The sequence below is a fragment of the Vipera berus genome (assembly GCF_964194415.1).
Source record: "Vipera berus genome assembly, chromosome: 3".
NCBI classification, from domain to species: Eukaryota; Metazoa; Chordata; class Lepidosauria; order Squamata; family Viperidae; genus Vipera; species Vipera berus.
In genome coordinates this window covers 10,822,126-10,842,777 of record NC_138204.1, presented here as the reverse complement: position 1 = coordinate 10,842,777, position 20,652 = coordinate 10,822,126, and the positions used below count along the sequence as shown (strand labels likewise).

General features: G+C 43.2%; 1 protein-coding gene across 2 annotated transcripts in view; it reads right to left on the bottom strand.

Annotated features, from left to right (window-relative positions):
* TAF4 (TATA-box binding protein associated factor 4) overlaps nt 1-18,056 on the bottom strand; it is a gene marked incomplete at its 5' end in the record, with an annotated part of 86,089 nt that extends 68,033 nt beyond the window's left edge. For both annotated transcript variants that reach the window (XM_081322577.1, XM_081322578.1), the window contains 2 exons: nt 14,579-15,655; nt 17,666-18,056. In XM_081322577.1, the coding sequence (XP_081178703.1) occupies nt 14,579-15,655; nt 17,666-18,056 (1,468 nt within the window). The remainder of the gene's footprint in view (nt 1-14,578; nt 15,656-17,665) is intronic.
* Nucleotides 18,057-20,652: the final 2,596 nt, after the last annotated feature.

Sequence of the window (20,652 nt, the reverse complement as noted above, 5' to 3'; positions counted from 1 at the left end):
TTAGTGACTGTTTGAAGTTACAACAACACTGAAAAAAGTGACTTATGACCACTTTTCACAGTCACGTAATCAAAATGTGGAAGCTTGGCAACTAACTCATATTTTTTTTATGACGCTTGCAGTGTCCTGGGGCCATGTGATCACCTTTTGTGACCTTCCGACAAGCAAAGACAAGGGGGAAGCCAGATCCACTTAACAACCGTGTTACTGATTTAACAACTGCAGTGATTTCACTTAACGACTGTGGTGAGAAAGGTCGTAAAGCGGGGCAAAACTCACTTAACAAATATCTCACTTAGCCACAGAAATTTTGGGCTCAATTGTGTTCATAAGTCGAGGACTACCTGCATATGGGGGAGTACAGATACAGAGGATAAAATGAAAGGTCATTATGACTCTCTTTGTATTCTTATAGAAAGTAGAAAATACCCTTTTGTCAGAGGTCATTATTCTACCTTGTTCTCCTTCCTATTTGGGATCCACTTTGAAACCACAGATTAAAAGAGAAGTGGAATGTTCAGAAACTGATTGTAATAACACATTATTAGCAAATAATTTTCAAACTGCATTTGACAAAAACTCAAACTGCCACCCTTTCATTAAGGTACAATTCTAACAAGCCTGCATGCTGAAACAATGTCCATCTCTGGCATTTAAAAAGAAAATATAAGAGCAGGAAGATTTAAAAGCTGCAATGATTGAAGATGTTTCTGTCGGATAGGTCCATTTTCTTTGTCCCTACTGCCGGTCACTATTGAAATGACACTTAAGCCTTGTTTTTAAACACCCAGCATTTGAGCAGTTCACTGCAAGAATGAATGTTACACTGGTAATTGGGACACCCATTCCAAATTCAAGTCCTCTGAAAACACAATTGAAACTTGTCAAAGAAGTTTAGTAGAATAGTTCAGAATTTCTCAACCTTGGCAGTTTGAAGGTGTATAGACTTTAATTCCCAGAATTTCCCAGACACAGCTGTCTGGGGAATTCTGGGAATCGAAGCCCTCACATCTTCAAACTGCCAGGGCTGAGAAACACTGGAAAACCTAACATACAAATGATATGAAGGACATTCTCTGAATTTTCAACTGTTTATTCAGGGAAATCTAAACTAATAGATTTGTAACTTTACACATGCCCTGGTCTCTAGATACCGTTTTAAGGCCTCTATTTCCTTTTTATAGGGTTTTCCAGAGAATATCATTTATGATTAGTGCAGTTAAGTGCATGTACACAACTTTGCAAAATGTAACTAACTTTAACAATACATGTTAACAAACAATTCAGCCTGTTTTTTGTAGTTATTTTATTTCTTCAAAATCTATCCCTCCTTTCATTCTAGATCTCTCAGTGATTCATATAGTGCTCTGTTGTCCAATTTGGTCAGCAAGGAATGTTTAATTCATTCAGCTTCCATGGCTGAAATAAACTTGGTTCTGAGTCTCTGAGGTACTCGTGCAACAACTTAACACTGTGTTATACTGGCTGTTTGCTCCATACATCATATTAAGACTACATAGCACTTCGTATTTGATTTGCAAAAGGTGCTTTGGAGCATGCAGAAGCCCAAACATGCCTGTAGTATGCAACATCTTAAGAGTAACTATGTCTAACATTTCTCAAATTATAGCTCAGTTATTTACAAAAGCACACCATTGCTTTGGCTACCAAACATCTGTGCATGTTACATAAAATGCTTTCTCACAAGATAACCAGTGAGACGAAGTCACAGAGCTAGATTTGGAGAGAAGCCATTCAAACCCTTTGTTGTTGTTGTTGTTGTTGTTGTTGTTGTTGTTGTTGTTGTTGTTGTTATACACACCAACTGCTATGGATGTAGGCATATATTGCAGGATCAGTTACTGGCTGGGTCATCTCACCCTGAATTTCCTAAAGCAAGCCCTAATGTCTTATTCCGGGTAAAACACATAAATGCAGCAGCTATTGGTCTACTGGTTAAAGCACCAGGCTAGAAAGTGCAGGAGACTGTGAGTTCAAGTCCCAGCTTAGCCCTGAAAGCCATCTGGATGACTTTGGGCCCATCACTCTTTCTCAGACCAACCCACCTCACAGGGTTGCTGTTGTGAGGAAAATAGGAGGAGGAAGGTATGTTGGATATGTTTCTCGCCTTGAGTTATTTGGAAAAAATAAATAAATAAAATAAACCATAACTTATGCAGTAAATGCAATACCTGGGTTTAAAAACTACGACTAAACTGGGCAAAATAGCAGTCACTGTTGGAATATTTTTTTACAAAAAGCTCACACAGAATCAGGGTTGGAAGGGATCATGTCAGCTACGGGGTTGAGTCTCGCATTTAGTAAAGATAAAGATAAAGGTTCCCCCACACATGCGTGCTAGTCGTTTCCAACTCTAGGGGCCGGTGCTCATCTCCATTTCAAAGCGAAGAGCCAGCGCTTGTCCGAGGACGTCTCCGTGGTCATGACTGGACGCCAAAGGCGCACGGAATGCTGTTACCTTCCCACCGGAGTGGTCCCTATTTTTCTACTTGCATTACTGCTAGGTTGGCAGAAGCTGGGACGAGTAACAGGCGCTCACTCTGTTACGCGGCACTCAGGATTCGACCCGCCAAACTGCCGACCTTCTGATCGACAAGCTCAGCGTCCTAACCCACTGAGCCACCGCGTCCCTTCTTCGCATTTAGTACATGAATGCAAACTAAAGCATCCCAGACTGACATCTGTGTAGCCTCCACTTGGCCATCCATGTCCACTAAAAAGAAACTGCTCCCTTTGAGTCAATGATTCCATTGCTAAACTACTCTGTGAGGGTCATCCTACTTACTGATGAGTCTGTACTGGGCTCTTCTCTTTTTCACCCCTCCAGTTCATGGGGGAAAGGGTGACTTGAAATATCAATGGATCGCTGCTGCAAAAGCAAATACATTTCTTAAAACCGCCTGCGTTGGCTCTCAAAGAAGATAAGCGGGACTCAAAGAAGCTCTACTAACGTTTTATCACTTGACCAAGATACTTTTTTTTTTAGTGTTAAGCAGTAAGAAATCACTGTGTATCTGAATGGAAGTGCTCTTATTTGATCTGACAGTTTATTGTGCCCTCTTTCCAAGACAATAATATGCATTGCCGGAATAATCTGAAACCCAATATGATACACTCTTTTTTAAAAAATGAACTACATCCAGTTGTTCTGGATATCAATGAACTGTACTCCAAAATAAGTCTTTCAGTGTAGTTTTAAGAAACTTTCTGCTACCCACATTACTATTTTTTTTATTCGTTTTCTTGATGTCGAAAGAAATCTATCAGAGAGCTACCTGCAGAAAGACTCCATATAAGAAATCACGTCCACCGTTAAGTACAATACCTGGGTGATATTAATCTGACCTCAGAGTATTTTCTCCCTAACCCTAATTAAATTAGAGGCAGGCTGCTCTTAACCTATAAATTCTCATTTCCCTCTGTCACTAATATGAAACAGGGTTCCCAGAATCAAGAGACAGGAACAGGAAGACTTTTAAGGCACCTTTTGTGGATTACTGTGTTTGCTTCCACGCAGATTCTAATATATTAAAGAATGTTGCCCCTTGGTAATCAAGCATTCAGGAAAGGAAAAGGGGAAAAAGAGAAATTCTCTCATTAAATGGAGTTGCAGGTATCTAGGTATCACTGTGACAAATATGAATTTCAAAATAACTATGTTAAGACACAGAATGAGATTTAAAAAGATACCTTAAGATGGGAGAAACTACGCGTCATTGCGGGGAGGGGGGAGAATTTCCATAACTTGCCCAGAATATCGTGGTGTTTTTTTTTCAAACAATACCTGTTTTGACAACTGATGCACCATTTCAACAGTGGCAAAAGGACAGGTCTAAATTTGTGTGGTGGGAGAAAGCTTGCATTTTAAGTTAAACATAAGGCATTGCATGATGCAAAGGAAAAAGAAGGGTTGGGTTTCCCCGATGTGAAATTGTATTTTACAACTTGCTGTTTTGTTTGGATGAAAGGATGGGTGTTGGTTAGAAATAGAAAGCTTTGGGAGTTAGAAGGACACGACCTGAGATTTGGGTGGCACAATCAAAGTTTAATGTACATTTTAAAAATCATTATGTTAGACGTGCCACATTGAGAATATGGAATAGATATAAACCCAGGTTCTGCCCGAAAAACACCTTTATGGCTAACTTATTGTGAGGTACTAGAATTTTGTCAAGGGAATGTAAAATAAAAACAAGAGAAAAACTAGTGGCACAAGAATGTAGTTGTCAATAATTCTCTAATTTACGATTATTAGGATTTAAAGCAGGCAAAGAATTTATGGTTTTGTGTTTGTAAGACTGAGTCTGAATCATGAATAAGAACATGTCATTGCTAAAATGTATAAACTTTTATTAAAATTTGAAACAGAAGAACAAGTGAAACTATTATGGTAAAGTGGGCCAAACATTTCAGTTATACAAATGGAACAATGGGAAAATATGCGGCTGAAAGGATTGAAATTATGTTAAAAATCTTAAAGAGAATATTTATAAAAATGATGTACCATTTGTATATGACACCAGAGAAATTGTCTAGACTAGAATTTATAAAGGTGCTTCAAATTTACATTGGAAATGTGAAGAACGGGGCAGGCTATTTTAACATGTTTCGTGGATGTGTAAAAAGGCAAGAAAATTCAGGGTGCAAATAAATACACTGATTCAGAGAATTTTAAAGTTTAATATACAATCAAAACTAGCAGTTTTTCCTTTGGATGGATGGACAAACAGTTGTAAAAAAAGTTATAGAACTTTACTTTTGTACACGATAACTGCAGAGAGATTATTACAGGCACAGAGATAGGAAGGTTCAGCCTTATGGAGGAGTGATTGGTGAAGAGATGGAACTTTCTGAGATAGCCAAATTGTCTTCTTTCACCAGAGAAAATATTTACACTTGCTGCTGAGAGGAAACCCTCGTAGACTTTTTTGCATAAACAGAATAAAATAAACTTATGATTTATGGTTTTGATGATTAGACCGGATAGATTATAGAAAGAAGAAAGTTATCTTGTAACCATAACGTAAGAGGTAAATTTATAATTATGGAATCGCTAAAAAGAAGATGGGAAGCGATTTCTTTGTATCCTTTTTTCTTTCTTTTCTATTTTTCCTTTTTTTTTGCCCCTTTACCAGAATAACAGTGTTGGAAGAGGCCTTGAAGGTCTTCTTGTCCAACCCCCTGCTCAGGCAGGAAACCCTAAAGGGGTAGGCCACCTTGGCTTTTTTCTGACTCGTGGACTTCAACTCCCAGAATTCCTGAGCCAGCCATGCTGAGGGGAAAGGGAGAGGTTTCCAAGCTGAGCCATGCTGGCTCAGGAATTCTGGGAGTTGAAGTCCACGAGTTATAAAAGAGCCAAGGTTGCCTATCCCTGAGGTAATGCTTAACTAATATACTGAAATGGCCTAGATCAGGGGTAGGCAACCTTGGCTCTCTTATGACTCGTGGACTTCAACTCCCAGAATTCCTGAGCCAGCCGTGCTGAGGGGAAAGGGAGAGGTTTCCAAGCTGAGCCATGCCGGCTCAGGAATTCTGGGAGTTGAAGTCCACGAGTCATAAAAGAGCCATGGTTGCCTACCCTTGCTATCCAGTCTCTTCTTAAAAACCTCCAGTACTGGAGTACCCACAATTTCTGGAGGCAAGTTGTTCCACTGATTAACTGTTCTAACAACTGTTCTTGCACTTTTAGCTTTCTCTTTCATTTTGATACTTTTCTTTTTCTTACTTTATATTACTTTATATTTTTTTTTAATTTTCTTTTTAAAACATTTTTAATAAAAATGATATCTAAAGGAAAACGGGAGACAATAGTTAACCTGATGGTGTTGGTTTGTGGAAAGTACAGCAACCAAGAAATAATAGGTAACACTAAATCCTCTCTAGACTTAAATGTCAAACTGAGGAACTATTTCATACTCTATAACTGCCTCTCAGTTTTTGAACATTCTTAGGCCTTCTTTGCTTAAGACAAAAAAGAGAGTACAATATAAGCCATCAGTAACATAGGAAAGTTGCTGCCGGGAACGACTTCCCATCGCCCGGTGCGCTCACACAGAGAGGGCCTCCTCAGGGTGCCGTCAGCTAGACAATGTCGGCTGGCGACCCCCAGGGGGAGGGCCTTCTCTGTGGGAGCGCCAGCCATGTGGAACCAGCTCCCCCTTGAGCTTCGGATGGCCCCGGATCTCCGGTCCTTTCGCCGCGGCCTCAAAACACTCGTTTTCCATCAGGCTGACCTGGACTGACAGGGATTTTAATAATGTTTTAAATTTTTAACTTAATTTTAACTTTTCTACTGGGGCTATTAATTTAATTTCTTTTTAACTTTTGTATTATTGTATTTTATTGTTGTTAGCCGCCCTGAGTCCTTCGGGAGATAGGGCGGCATATAAGTCCCAATAATATATAAATAAATAAATAATAAAGTGTTTATTTAATTTCTCAGGAAAATACCAGAACTGCAGTGAGTATGTAAAAATAACCACACTGCAAAATAAAAAAAAACCACATAAACACAAAACGGGTTGACCTTTTAAAACCTTGTTCATGACACAATAACACCTACATAAAACTATCACAGGTTCTTGATTGTAACAAAACAGAGAATATGTACCCAAGTTCTTCTGGTCTCATATATAGCTTTCCTTGCCATCTTGAGCATTAAAAAAAAACTTGGGAGTTTTGGTTTGATAATTTAATTGGGTTAGTAACAACAAGCAGAAAGGTGGAGCTGTCAAAATCTATGAATGATCTAATGAAAAAAGTCTGCACCTTGGTTAGCATGTCTCAGGTTGTGAACAGTCGCAATAACAGACAGTTCTCTTATTTTTCTCCCCAAAGATGGAATATTCACAAACAATCATCCTTTGTTTAGAACCGAGAGATATTTGCAATATCTAGGAGTCATTCATGTCATTCAACTAAACTTTTTCTGACTTGTCAACCACTAGACAACTAGAAGTTTATGAGACCAGGCATCTAATCTCTTTGGAGAGCTTGACTTGAGCGCAAAATATAAAAACAAACAAGGTAAGAAGACAGGGGGTTTTAGTAACAAACTTTTCCTTTTGGAAGAAAAGTTTACCCTTTTTAACCTATATGTTAAAAATATACTCATAGTTAGGAACATTTAGGTAATGTCATGCTTTACAAAAATATTTAAGAAAAAAGTACAGTTGAACAAGCAGCTCCTGAATGAAATGTTAGGAACAAAAAGAACATAGAAGAGAAGAAAGAGGTCAAAAAAATAAATGCAGGAAATGAATGCACACAATTGCAGAGACAGTCAAGCATACAGTTTACGTACTGCACAACACCACAATGTACTTAGAATTCTAAAAATCTGGAATTACAAAGGATCTCAGAGGTCTTCTAGTCCAGCTGTCTGCCCAAGACAGGAATAATTTAATCATTATTTTTTATTAAGGCAAGTATTGTTGAATTCACCTATGCTATTGCTAACCACAATAACTGGGGTTAACAGAATAACACAGTTGGAAGGTACCTTGGAAGTCTTCTAGTCCAACACCCAACTCAAGCAGGAAACCCTATACTATTTCAGACAAATGGCTGTCCAATCTCTTCTTAAAAACCTCCAGTGATGGAACACGCACAACTTCCGGAGGCAAGTTGTACCACTGATTAATTGTTCTGTCAAGAAATTTCTCCTTATTTCTAGGTTGCTTCTCTCCTTGATAAGCTTCCGTCCATTGCTTCTTGTCCTGCCTTCAGGTGTTTTGGAGAATAGGTTGACCCCTATTCTTTGTGGCAGCCCCTTAGATATTGGAACACTGCTACCATGTACACTTCTAGTCCTTCTTTTCATTAAACCAGCAACCGTTCTTCATATGTTGTAGCCTCTAGCCCAGGGGTCCCCAACCCCCGGTCTATGGACCAGTACCAGGCTGCGGCATGCCAGCAACCGGTCTGCACAAACAAGGAAAGCCCCATCCACAGGATGCAGGCAGCACACAAAACCATGCACTCTCTGGTGCGTGGAAAAGCCTTTCTCCATGGAACCGGTCCCTGGTGCTCAAAGGGTTGGAGACCTCTGCTCTAGCCCCCTAATCATCTCTGTTGCTCTTCTCTGCACTCTTTCTAGAGCAGGCAGGTCAAACTCGCGATGTCATGCAACATCACACATTTTCCCCATTGCTGGCAATGGAGTGGGCGCGGTTTCGGCATGATGCATCCGCCCGCGGGCCGGCAGTTTGACATGCCTGTTCTAGAGGCTCAACATCCTTTTTTGTATCGTGGCAACCAAAACTGGATGTAGTATTCCAAGTGTGGTCTTACCAAGGCATTATAAAGTGTTATATAAAGGTTTGCGTAATAAACTAAACCTCAACCAACCAAACCACTTTCAGGCATTAGGGGAGATATGTAAGACTATTTTTGTACAAACGACATTAGGCAACCATGTTCTCCTGACGTTCTCCATCATTGCACACTAGCATGTCGTTTAAGCCAATTTTCATTCATAGAGTTTTAACACAAGAGAAATCTATGGTCCAAATAGGAATTCATAAATTCATCCATGGGTGAACATTGCACATGAAACTGAAAACCTAATATATAACTATGAAGGACTTCCTGTTTCTCTCCCTGTGCATCATTATAATTAAATTAGGCTGGAGAATGGCAACATTGGAAAATACCAGGGAATTGTAAGGAATAAAGGCTAAATGATTGAATGTTTCAAACCCTACTTTCATAAAAATATTAATAAGTGGAATAAACACCTAAGATCAGTAGTAAACCAAAAGGTGAACCAGGTAAACTAAGAAGCAGTTTTCTTTGAGACTCAGCAGCATCCTATTAACATCATTATCCCTGAATAAAGTACAGGTAATCCTCGACTTAACAGTTTATTTAGTGACCGTTTGAAGTTTCAATGGGTATTGAGAAAAGGGACTTATGGCCATTTTTCACACTTATGACCACTGCAGCACCCCTGTGGTCATGTGACCAAAATTCAGCCACTTGACAATTGGCATGTATTTATGAAAGTTTCAGCGTCCCGGGATCATCTTTTGCAACCTACTGACAAGCAAAGTCAATGGGGAAGCCAGATTCCCTTGACAACTATGCTACTAATTTAACAACTACAGTGATTCACTTAACAACTGCGGCAAGAAAGGTCGCAAAATGAGGCAAAAGTCACTTAACTGTCTCACTTAGCCACAGAAATATTGGGCTCAATGGTAATCGTAAAACGAGGACTACCTGTATTCTAATGCTTCAGAGCCCAATCCTTCAGAACTTTTACTATAAGGATGCCTAAGAAGAAATGCCTTTCCATTGGAGAGCACACAACTGTCAGTAGTTGAATTAATGAGCTAAAGTCCCTAAACCTAGCATACTCTCAAAACAGAATGAGGATATACAAGGATACTTCACCACAGATCCAAAAGTAATGGAATTAGGCTTTTTTCTGGAAAAGGAACTGGAATGCTGCTGTGTGCAAACGTAGGAACATGCTCTCTGCAACTGAGGCATTAAGACAACAAATCCTGAGATTTACAGTTTCATTTACTGCCCTCAAATATCCTGCAGCTTTGCATTTACCAAAACTTAAAGAATCACCAACTTACTTCCTACCAACAGCAGAAGTATATACACTTCATAAAAGGCAGCACAGCAGCCCCAAACACATTAATTCACATCCTCCAAAATAAAGGATGTCATAGGAGGAGAGGGAAATAAACCAATGCCAAAATCTGACAAATGAAATGCAAACTGTCTAAAACAACTCACCTAGCCTCCATGCTATGAAAAAAGATATCAAAAGACAAAGAGACAGGCAGCCTATTCAGCTGGATCCCACCAAAAGCAAAATCCACCATTAATCATTTCCAAGATATTATCAGCCGCTTCCATCAGCCCCATTATCTTTCACTGTTTTGTTTTAAGGTGAAGAATATTCATGTGAAAAGAATGAACCTGGGCAAAGTGGAACAAGGTGACCAGAATTTTTTAATGAAATTGTTTAGGTAGGTAGGTAGGTAGGTAGGTAGGTAGATAGATAGATAGATAGATAGATAGATAGATAGATAGATAGATAGATAGATAGATAGATAGATAGATAGATAGATAGATAAAAAATTATGTCATTTTTTATTCAATTAAGTACTTTCAATGGCATTTTACTTGCATTTTAAACTTATCCTTTATCTTAGATTACAACAGAATCATTTCATTTACAAGATGGGCAGCAAACAAATAAATAAAAATAAAATCAAGAGAGTTATGTAATACATTAAAATGCAATAAAATCCCATGAAAAAAATAAATCATATGATTACAAACAGAATCAGTTTGAAATTGGGTGGCATCTACTGTAAATTGAATTAAATAAATTATTTAGGGAATCTGTTATGATGCAGTCTAGTATCTCAGGCTAAAAAAATACATATTTTATCGTTGATGGGGTATTATTCTGCAAACCTATTTACTCTCCAAAGGAGAATAATTCCACAGAAACATCACACACAAGAAAACCTGTCTTCCTCCACATGTTAAATAAACTCAAGTAAATCACTGCATAATAAGCAAAACATCTGCCACAGACTGTTAAAATCTAACTAGATAGTAACCTAGTTCACACGCTCGTTTGTTTAGCTCTGGTTCAACAAGCCGCAATTTACCACAGGCACAGAACATATTAAAAATGTAAACCATGGTGATTAAACCAAGACTGCACGTGCACAATGTATATAAAGTTAGACTGAACAAGCCACATTAGTGCATTGAGCAAACACAGTCTAGATAACCTAGCCATAAACTGTTTAGGGTCTTATAAACCAATAACAACATAGGAAAATGGCACTGAGGTAAAAGTTTGGCTATAGACCCATCATACATATGGTAAGGAGACCTACTGAGCAATTTAACTGCAGCATTCTGCACTAATTACAGAGGGTTAGCTAGCAGTAATTTGGGAAGGAGGGAGGTACAAAGCTCCAATCAGTGTCACATATATTTTTTTTAAAATCCCAATAAATGTCCAGGGTTGAGTAAATCTTGAATCTTATTTTGAACCCTGGAGATTTTCAGTAACATTCTTCCTCATCTCTTCCTCATTTCTAAGGACTTGCACCATTTGGGGCACGAAAGCTTTTACTCCAACTTGTTTGTCTTGGCCAGATTAGTTGTAAAAGGTAAAGGTAAAGGTTCCCCCACACATGCGTGCTAGTCATTTCTGACTCTAGGGGCCGGTGCTCATCTCCGTTTCAAAGCCGAAGAGCCAGCGCTTGTCCGAGGGCGTCTCTGTGGTCATGTGGCCGGCATGACTAGACGCCAAAGGCGCACGGAACGCTGTTAGTTGTATAGCCCATCTATTAAACTACAGGTAGTCCTCAACTTCCAACAGTTCATTTAGTGACACTGAAAAAAAAGGACCTATGACCATTTTTCACACTTCTGACTGTTGCAGCATCCCTGTGGTCAGGTGATGAAAATTCAGACTCTTGGCAACTGACTCATATTTATGACATGTGCCAGAGCCTTGTGATCACCTTTTGTGATCCTCTGACAAGCAAAGTTAATGGGGAAGCCAGATTCACTTCACAATCATGTTGCTAACTTAATAACTGCAGTGATTCACTTAACAACTGTGGCAAGAAAGGTCGTAAAATGATCGTAAAACTCACTTAACAAATGTCTCGCTTAGCGACAGAAATGTTTGGCTCAATTGGGGTCATAAGTCGAGAACTACTGGTACGCAAAAGAGCTGAACAATGTTCTGCAATCTGCATCATGCTCCGGATTTTCTAAATTCCATAGTGGAGGCACTTCACATTATAAAACTTGATCACAATTGATGTCTTCACTATATATAATATGCATATTAGCTCAGTGAGGAGGCCCTACAAGAAACATTTCAGTTAAGAATTTAGGCTTGCTAAACTGCTATGCACCCTCCATCACTGAAGGTTCTTGTGCAAGTGTCACTCAGAGTAACTTTTTTCAGTTTTTCTTAAACGATATCATTTCTTTTCAGGTGCCAAAACACAAAAGTATATTCCTCTGTATTGTACCCCAAATATCCCTCAATCTGACATCATTACAATTTCTTTCAACTATATCCACTTAAGACAGAATCAGGTGCTTTAATATTGCACTCTAGACCAGGGGTAAGCAACCTTGGCTCTTTTATGACTCGTGGACTTCAACTCCCAGAATTCCTGAGCCAGCTGGACTACGCAAAAACATTTCTGCTATGACATTCTGCCTTTTGCATGCAGTACAAGAGATGCAACTTAAAGAGATGCCCCTTATCCAATTCTCTGCATGTTTACTGAAGTGAGTGCAACAGAGCTTCCGGCAAAGACCTTAATTTTCCTCTTGGAAAGAAGTTTTGGTACTTTGCCATGATCACAAATCCAAATGTTCTATACCAGCGGTCCCCAGCCTTTTTGACACCAAGGTCCAATTTCGTAGAAATAATTTTTCCATGGACTGGGGGGGGGAGAGGAGAGGAGGCAAGGAAGGAGGAGCACACAACCTAGATCCTGCGCATGCGCAGTTTTGCTCACTCACTGCTCACCTCCAGCTGTGCGGTCCAGTTCCTAACAGGGGTTGGGGACCTCTGTTCTAGAGAGTAAACCACCCACTGAGTCACATTTAAGGCACATGTTTGAAAGCTAGCAACTTTTTAAATGGGGGGGGGAACCTTTCATTTTACAAAAAGGGTACTAGTGGTCCTTTGTAACTGTCATTTCCGTGACAGTTTCTTCAAGAAGACCAAACTCACTGGAGCATCATTTTGTATTTCAATAGGCAACATGCGGTGCAGGAAGATTTTAACAATGGAAGCGTCCAAAGCTTTCTGAATGTGTAAAAAGCTAGCTAGGTAACTTGTTACAATTTGCAAGGTACTCGGAGATCATCAGAAAAGCAATGTAAAATCCTTAACTTCTTATATGATATGCCTATCAGTCTAAGCATAGATCAAGATAGATAAGAGTATAGTTCAAGACAAATACTATTTTTGCTATTTAAAGCCCTTCAAAGAAGCACATTAAAACATACGCCTTGCAAATAAAACATCTTACACTCAACTACTCCACGGACACTCAAACTAAGTTAAAACTAAGTGGTCTAAGGATCTGGGAATGCATTCAGATCCTTGCCATCATCTTTCTAGAATTCAAAAGATATTTCTCAAAATGTGAGAAAGCTGCCTATGTAACACTCAATACGAAACATTTTTTTTAAAAAAATCTCAAGTTACTAAATCTGAAGTTTAGATTTATATTGCCTTCGTCATTACATGGAAGCAATGACATTCATGCCATCCAATTAGGTTTGGACTCAGAAACTCCCGCCTATGTCTTCAAACATGATCTTAGCGACTGCATGTGCTATACAGCATTACACAAAATGAGGTGATGTGAGGACAGAATGTAATTGGAATGTTACTGTAGACATGTCATATAGTCCCTGATAATTTTCAACTGACAGAATTTTTTTCCAGAGTAGCAAATTGTGCTTGCTCTTTGCTGCTTCTGTGGCAACAGCAGCAAGCTAAAACAGAGAAGTATGAAGACTAGACACATCCTAGGACAGCTCATCTTCTCTGAATATATTAACATAACATTTCATTTTATACTAGGTTTGCTACTTTGATCACGCATGGAAAAAGCTATCATGCCATGCATTCGCTTAAAAGATTTAAGCCAATGTGCACTTGAAACCCTAAATTCTGTAGATGTCATATGCCCCTTTGAAAAAAACCATCGATATGATTTGCAGTTGTGGAGCTGATAGGTACTGTTAGAAACTGAACAATCTCAGCTTTCACTTCTTAACAAACTTGCACTTCTAGTCCTCACCCATGCTTACACATCTAAAGAGAAAATCAACAGACCAAAGATATTGGAGAAAAGCTCAGAACCTAGTCTCTTTTCTTCAAAAATAGTCTAAAAACTGAGTCCAATTTAAAAATGCTGTCAAATCAACACAAGATCTCTCGTTAGTTCTTGTACTACAGGTAGTCCTCGACTTACAACAGTTTTATTTAGTAACCATTCCAAGTTACACTGAAAAAAGTGACTTATGACCATTTTTCACACTGATGACTGTTGCAGCAGCCCTATGGTCATAGGATTTACGTTTGGATGCTTGACAACTGGTTCATATATTATGATGGTTGCAGTGTCCCAGGGTCATGTGATCCTCTTCTGCGACCTCGACCAGCAAAAAAGTCAATGGGGAAGCCAGATTCACTTAACAACTATGCAGCTAATTTAACAACTGCAGTGATTCACTTAACAAACGTGGCAAGAAAAGTCAGAAAATTGGCTTAAAACTCAACTTAGCAAATTTCTCACTTAGCAGAGTAAGTTCTGGGCTCAACTGCGGTTGTAAGTCGAGGGCTGCCTATGCTATCTACTTCACAAACAACAACTGCAGGACAAAAGGCAGCCCCAAAGACATCCCGTCCCAAAGGCTATCCGACCGTGCTTATACGCAGAATTCCCAAACGCTTTTAGTTAAGGAGAGAGATCCCGATGCAGGTCTAGAGCAAAATAGGAATTTCTCTCCAGTCTTTTCTTACCTGGTGGCAATTGAAAGTTCTGAATATTTGTTGGATTCTGAGAAGGCTGAGGCAGACGAGGTGCTAAAACAGTGGGAGTCAAAGTTGCCCTGATTCCACCGGTGGTTGCAGTCGCAGTCCTGGGCAGGCTCTGTGCCACTGTATTGGCAGCACCCTTAGCCAGGCCTGTGGGAGTCCCTGGAGGTGCAGGAGGTACTCCACCAGGATTAGGAGCTACGTTGGGCAGGCCAGCTTGCATAGTTTGCCCAATGATCATGTTACCCCCTGTAGTACTAGGCTGGCCAGCTGCAGCCAGAGTTTGCTGTTGGGTGACTGCTTGCACGATAGTTTTAGGAGACTCCGCTTTGATGACCTGTGTGGTGGGTGCAGCAGCTGATACCCCAGAGCCTGGCTGGCTGTTCACGAGAGAGGTCTGCAGAGACACCCCTGAACCAACCGTGGCAGCTGCAACAGCTGCAGTCGGGAAACCTCCCACGTTGATGGTTGAATTGATCACAGTACTGCTCCCATTTTGGGTGGCGGCAGCCAATGAGGGTCCTGCCGCATGAATGGGCGGCCTTACCAATGCTACCGTTGGCCCCCCGGCCCCCATATTGGGGGTCTGTTGTGAAGAGATCACTGTAGGTGAAGGTGAAGAGGCAGAGGACACTCCAGCGCCAAGGAAAGAAGTCTGGATGACAGTACTTGAAGCAGATGGCAAGACAGCATTCACGGTGTTGACTTTTCCAAGATTTCCAGGTCCATTGTTAACAAGAGGGGCAACAGCAGGGACCACGGTAGGATTTGCTGTTATGGGAGTGGCTGAGAAAGAAGCATGGGAATTCATCACCACGTTACTTCCATTCAAAGTCTGCACTGCAGTGGTCCCAATTTTACCATTCCTGGTAGATAAAGCTGTCGCCATGGTACTGATTACCACTGATTTGCCCTGATTGAGGGTCCCTGGGGTAATAGCAGCTTCAGAGCCACCTTGGACAGTTGCAGTGGTGCTGCTGCTAGTCGTAGTGGTCCCATCCAACGTAGAGCCCTGGGACCTGGCATTATGATTGATAACACTCCCTTGCACTCCACCAGTTCCTGCAAATAAAACAAAGTTTCATTACAATATAAAAGGTCAGAAAGTAAACAAAAGATTCTGAGGCTCAATAAGTCCAGCACGAACTATATTGCCTGTGTGTCAATACATCCCCAGTATCGAAACAACTACTGCAAAAGGGGGGAAAAAAATCTTATGATAAGAGTTAAGAGTTTGCTACTGTTCCCTCTCTACTGATGGTTACAACACTCTTCCATGAACGGCTAAGTAGTCACACCAACAAATACAAATTGCATTGACGTACAGCAAAAAACTAAGTTTTCAATTTCCCCCTTTCCCCTCTTTGGATGTTTATAACTCTACATTAAATGACATTTTACTGCAAGTCTGCTCATGCAACTGTATCAGATTAGTGAAAAATTAGCAAGGGGGGGAGACAGGAAAAAGTAAAAAAAAAATGAAAACCCCATGGTCTCTAACCCTTGTTTCATCTCCTTATCTTCTGAAAAAGTGGGGCTGAAGTAGTAGAGAAGTGACATAAGTGAAAAGGTTGCAAAGGTAGTGTAGGGGACGTCATCCTCTCTCTTAAAATCATTAAATCCTGCTGTTCAATTGCCCTGCTTTCAAAAGAAAACAAATACAAGCAAAAAGGGGGGTTGTGTTTTTTTTCCTTGATGTCCCCAGAAAGCAAATATCCCTACCAAAACCTGCCAGTGTCACTTAAATCAGCCCTGTCTCCGCAGGCTCTGCATTTAGTAAACACAAATAGAAGGACTGAAGTCAGAAACACGGGGTCACAGAAATCAGGACTAAGGGAAGGTTATTTCTCTGAAACCCCACCCCTTTCGTTAACCTGGTGTCATGACAAGCAACAGCGTCCTTGTAATATTCGAGCAACTGGAAACGTGTGTGGGGGGGGGGGAGAGATTATATACATAGGAATATACCTGGAATTGTGCTGGGATAAATGGATCAGCATTGCCTTCGCTTTCTTTAAAAGGCCGCCTTTGCATGTACGGACTGGAGTTAGCATACTCCTTCAGAGTGCACCGTCTTTTTACAAGGGGGGGAAAACATTTACAGATGGACTGTCATTCTTCCAGTCCCACAGGCAAGCAGAGGTTGTGCTACGACTCTCTGCATAGCCCAGCCTGGCATATTATTTCAAGAAAAGCAAAAGGTTTGGGGGGGGGGCATAACCCCCTACAACCACAGGAGGAGGAGCAGTTAAGCGGTTGCCGTATTTGCAAAGAGATCTATACAAAAGGGGTTCCTGATCCTCAGGTCCCCCCATCACTTCCTCTTCCCAGGGGAAGCTGCTGCTGCTGCTGTGATTAATAACATTTCTTCTCTCAGCCCCCCACCCTCCCCAATGCACTTCAGGCAGGGAGGGGAAAGAATCCCAAGACAGCCAGGGAATATCGAAATGGATAAGGAGGGCAGGGAGCACCATTTCTGATTCCAGGCTCCAGGAACGCGCGGGAGAAAGGTGGCACAGAAGTCCAAAGGTAAGGTCTTTCTTCCTTCCTCGTCCTCAGGAGCCCCCCAAAACACTCCAGAGGGGGGGAGACAAGAGAGATGACAGAATTAAGAGCAGGTAGTGAGCCGAGGAGGGGAACCCCCCCCCAGAGAAGGAAGAGGGCTCCTCTTTCCCTAAAGGACCCCCAGACACGCACTCCCTGACCACAACACTCAACCCCCCCACCCCCCACCCCCCCACCCCCATCTGCTCCTGGCTCTAGGTGCAGCAGAGGCAGGAGGGAGACCCGTCCCGGCCAAAAATAGGGTGTTAGGGAGGGGGGGGTTGGCATTTGAGGAAGGCCTCCCTCTCTTCGCCGCCTCCCCCTCCCCAACTCCATGCCACCCCCTGGCACCCTCCAGTTGCTGCCCCCACCAGGGGAAGGGGGGCAGGGGAGAAAGAAAGGGAGCCAGCCCGGGGGGGGGGAAGGCCCCCGTTCCTGAGGGAGAAGGGCAAGAAGAAGAAGAAGAGGAGGAGGAGGAGGAGGAGGCAACCCACCCACCCCCCGCCCCGGCTTGCCTCGCCAGGTTACCTGGCTTGGTGATCTCCGGGCCACTGAGTCCCATCTTGGCGGCGGCGACGGCGGCGACGGTGGTGCTGCTGGTGCTGCTGCTGCCGGTGGTGCGGCTGCCGGGGTTCTCTGTTTGGACATTAGCATTGCCTCCTACTCCTCCTCCTCCTCCTCCTCCTCCTCCTCCTGGGCTAGGGCTAGGGCTGTTGCTGCCGCTGCTGCCGCTGCTCACAACATGGTTCCCCAGCAGCCCCCCGGCGACCCTGAGGGGCTCCTGCGCCTTGTGGTGCGGGTGGTGGTGGCCCGAGGCCGCCAGCTGTGACTCCAGGGAGCCTACCAGGTCGCTCACCACCTTCTCATCCACCTCAGCGTTTAGGAAAACCTCATCCAGCAGATCCGAGCCCGCCGCCATCTTTTTTCGGAGGGTTCCTGGCGAGCGGCTCCCTCCCGCCCGCCGCCCCCCCCTTTCACTCCTCCCTCTGCCCTCCTCCTCCTCCGCCCTCCTCCTGCTCTCCCCCCCGCCTCACTCACTCATTTTACACATACGCTGGTCTCCCCTCCCGCCTCGGCCTCCGCCACGGAGCATGCGCGACGAAAACTCCGCGCGAGCGGGCTGGGGAAGCGGTGGGGGGGGTGGGGCGTCGAGGCGTCACCTCAGCGGCCCGAGAGGGATTCCGTCGGTTCCTGATTGGCCGGCGACCGCCTATAAATACTGAGGCAAATGGCTGCGAGCGCTCAGACAGGGAACGGGCGTCAAGGGCCCGGCTGCGGCCTAGCGAGAAGGGCTGGCCGCCGAAAGTCGGGCCGGCCGCGCGCGCCGGGTGCCGGCCGAGGAGACGATGAGGAGAAGTGGAAGCGGTGCTACGGGTGGCGGCCGCCGACGCCTCGGGGCTGGCCGCGACGGTCGCTGTCGTCCTTTGTCTGGCGAAGCCCAAAATGGCTGCATGCTCCGCGGCGGCGGCTGAGGCGCCTCTCGTCAGCGCGCCTGGGGCTTCCTGGCCGGCTCGAGCCTGAAGGATGCCCCGCACCTGTGCCAGTTTATGAAAACAACCCGGCCTCTCTGGACGGGGAGGCTGGCGCGGAGCGCGGGGCCTGCCTGGTGCACGGACAAGGCCGGCCGCGTCCCGCCGTGTCGACCCTAGCGGGCGTTCCCCGCCGGCCCGTTCGTGGCCAGCCGAGCCTCGCCGAGAAAAGACCCGCGTCCTCTCGCTGACCGGCCTCGGGACGCGGGTCAACCTCTTGCCGCGCCCTTGAGCCCGGCCTGAGCGCGCCTCCGCATTGGCGGACGGCTAAAGCCAGGCTTTCCTCCGCCTCGCCTCCACACTTGTGCCAAAGTTTGGGTGGCCGGTTTGGCTGGACAATGGCCCGCGCACCCCGAATCCCCCTTGCTCACCCCACCCCTTGACACTATGGCGCTGCCTTGTCACCCCCCCCAAAAAACAGCCCCTTTTTCTGTCCCCCACAAAGGAAAAGCTGCTGCCGTTTCGACGGAGCTGCGGGTGTCAAAACAGCGTCCTCTCCCGCCTTTCCTTTTCAAGCGCTCGGCTACTTCCTTCTTTTCCGTCAAGCATCGCTTACGCGTCCAACCGCCTTTTTTATTTATGGCATCTACATACTTGCACACTTTAGGGACTAGTTGCGAGCAGCTGAAAATGCGTATCGCAGCCATGTCTTCCTACTTTCTCTGTCACGGGCAGTCAAAAATAGATTCCGTGGTGCAAAGATAAGATACAGCTGTTTATAGGTTTTATTTTAAGGAGAAGCCAGAGTAGACGTCCTGAGAAGTATCAGCCAAAAGGAAGGGAGGGACCATCTCTTTCTGCCTGTAATATTTTTTTTCCCTTCAAATTGTTTACTTTGATTTCCTCAGTTTCTTGCATGTAGCCTTTCTCTGCTAGTGTCAACCTGATTTTTTCCAGGGATCCCTTTTCTTGAATAAAAACATCTGCAAAAACATGCTTTTTAAAAAAAAAAAGGTTATGTTCTAAAATTGTTTATTCTGGTCCTCGCTGTCTCCTCCCTTTCCAGACAATAATGCAAAATCAATACTTCACTATGTCAGATCAATTGAAAAATAGATCGTTCAGCAGACCCTTTGTATTCCATCCCCCTTCTTTTCTGTTTTATAAGAACAAAATTGAAAAAAACATTTTGGATTGTATAATCACTATCACCCTTGCAGAGATACCTTATGTTTCTTTTGCCCTTTATTAATTATTTCTGTCTTTTAATCTGCCTCATCCTGAGGATTCATATTTGATGGCAATACTTTATAATTTATGCTCCTAGTAAGACTTTTAAACTGGTCAAATTAGAAGGGAAGTAAACATCTGTTTAAATTGATGTTTTACTTTAAAAATCAGTGTAAAGCGGGTTTTTTTTAATTTATGGAATATTAAACTCTTGAAGGAGTCAAATGAGTCTCATTGCTAAGACAAAAGGATGGACTTTTCTTGTTTTATTCTTAAAAAGTATCAATAAGATCAAGATTTGCTGTTCATGACACTGCACAGCCAGGGTTGTAAAGGTCTAGTTGGCAACTGGAGAGGTTAGTGCTCCTTGCAGGAAATATATTAACTGTGTTGTTTTTTTATTAAAATGTGGCTAAGAATAATGATATGCAGAAGATACCACTCGGAAGCTTCAACTGGTGCAAAGTGCAGCGGCACGGACACTTTTGGGAGCCTCCCGATACTCCCATATCACACCTCTCCTCCGTGCGCTGCACTGGCTTCCGGTTGCCTTCCGAGTGAAGTTCAAGGTGCTAACAATGACATACAAAGCCCTACATGGCATGGGTCCAGACTACCTACGGGAGCACCTTCTGCCAATGTCAACACCCCACCGCCCTGTGCGCTCCCACAGAGAGGGCCTCCTCAGGGTGCCACCGCTCAAGGAATGTCGGCTGGTGGCCCCCAGGGGAAGGGCATTCTCAGTGGGTGCGCCAGCCCTCTGGAACTGCTTACCAACTGAAATCCGGATGGCCCCCGACCTCCGAACCTTCCGGC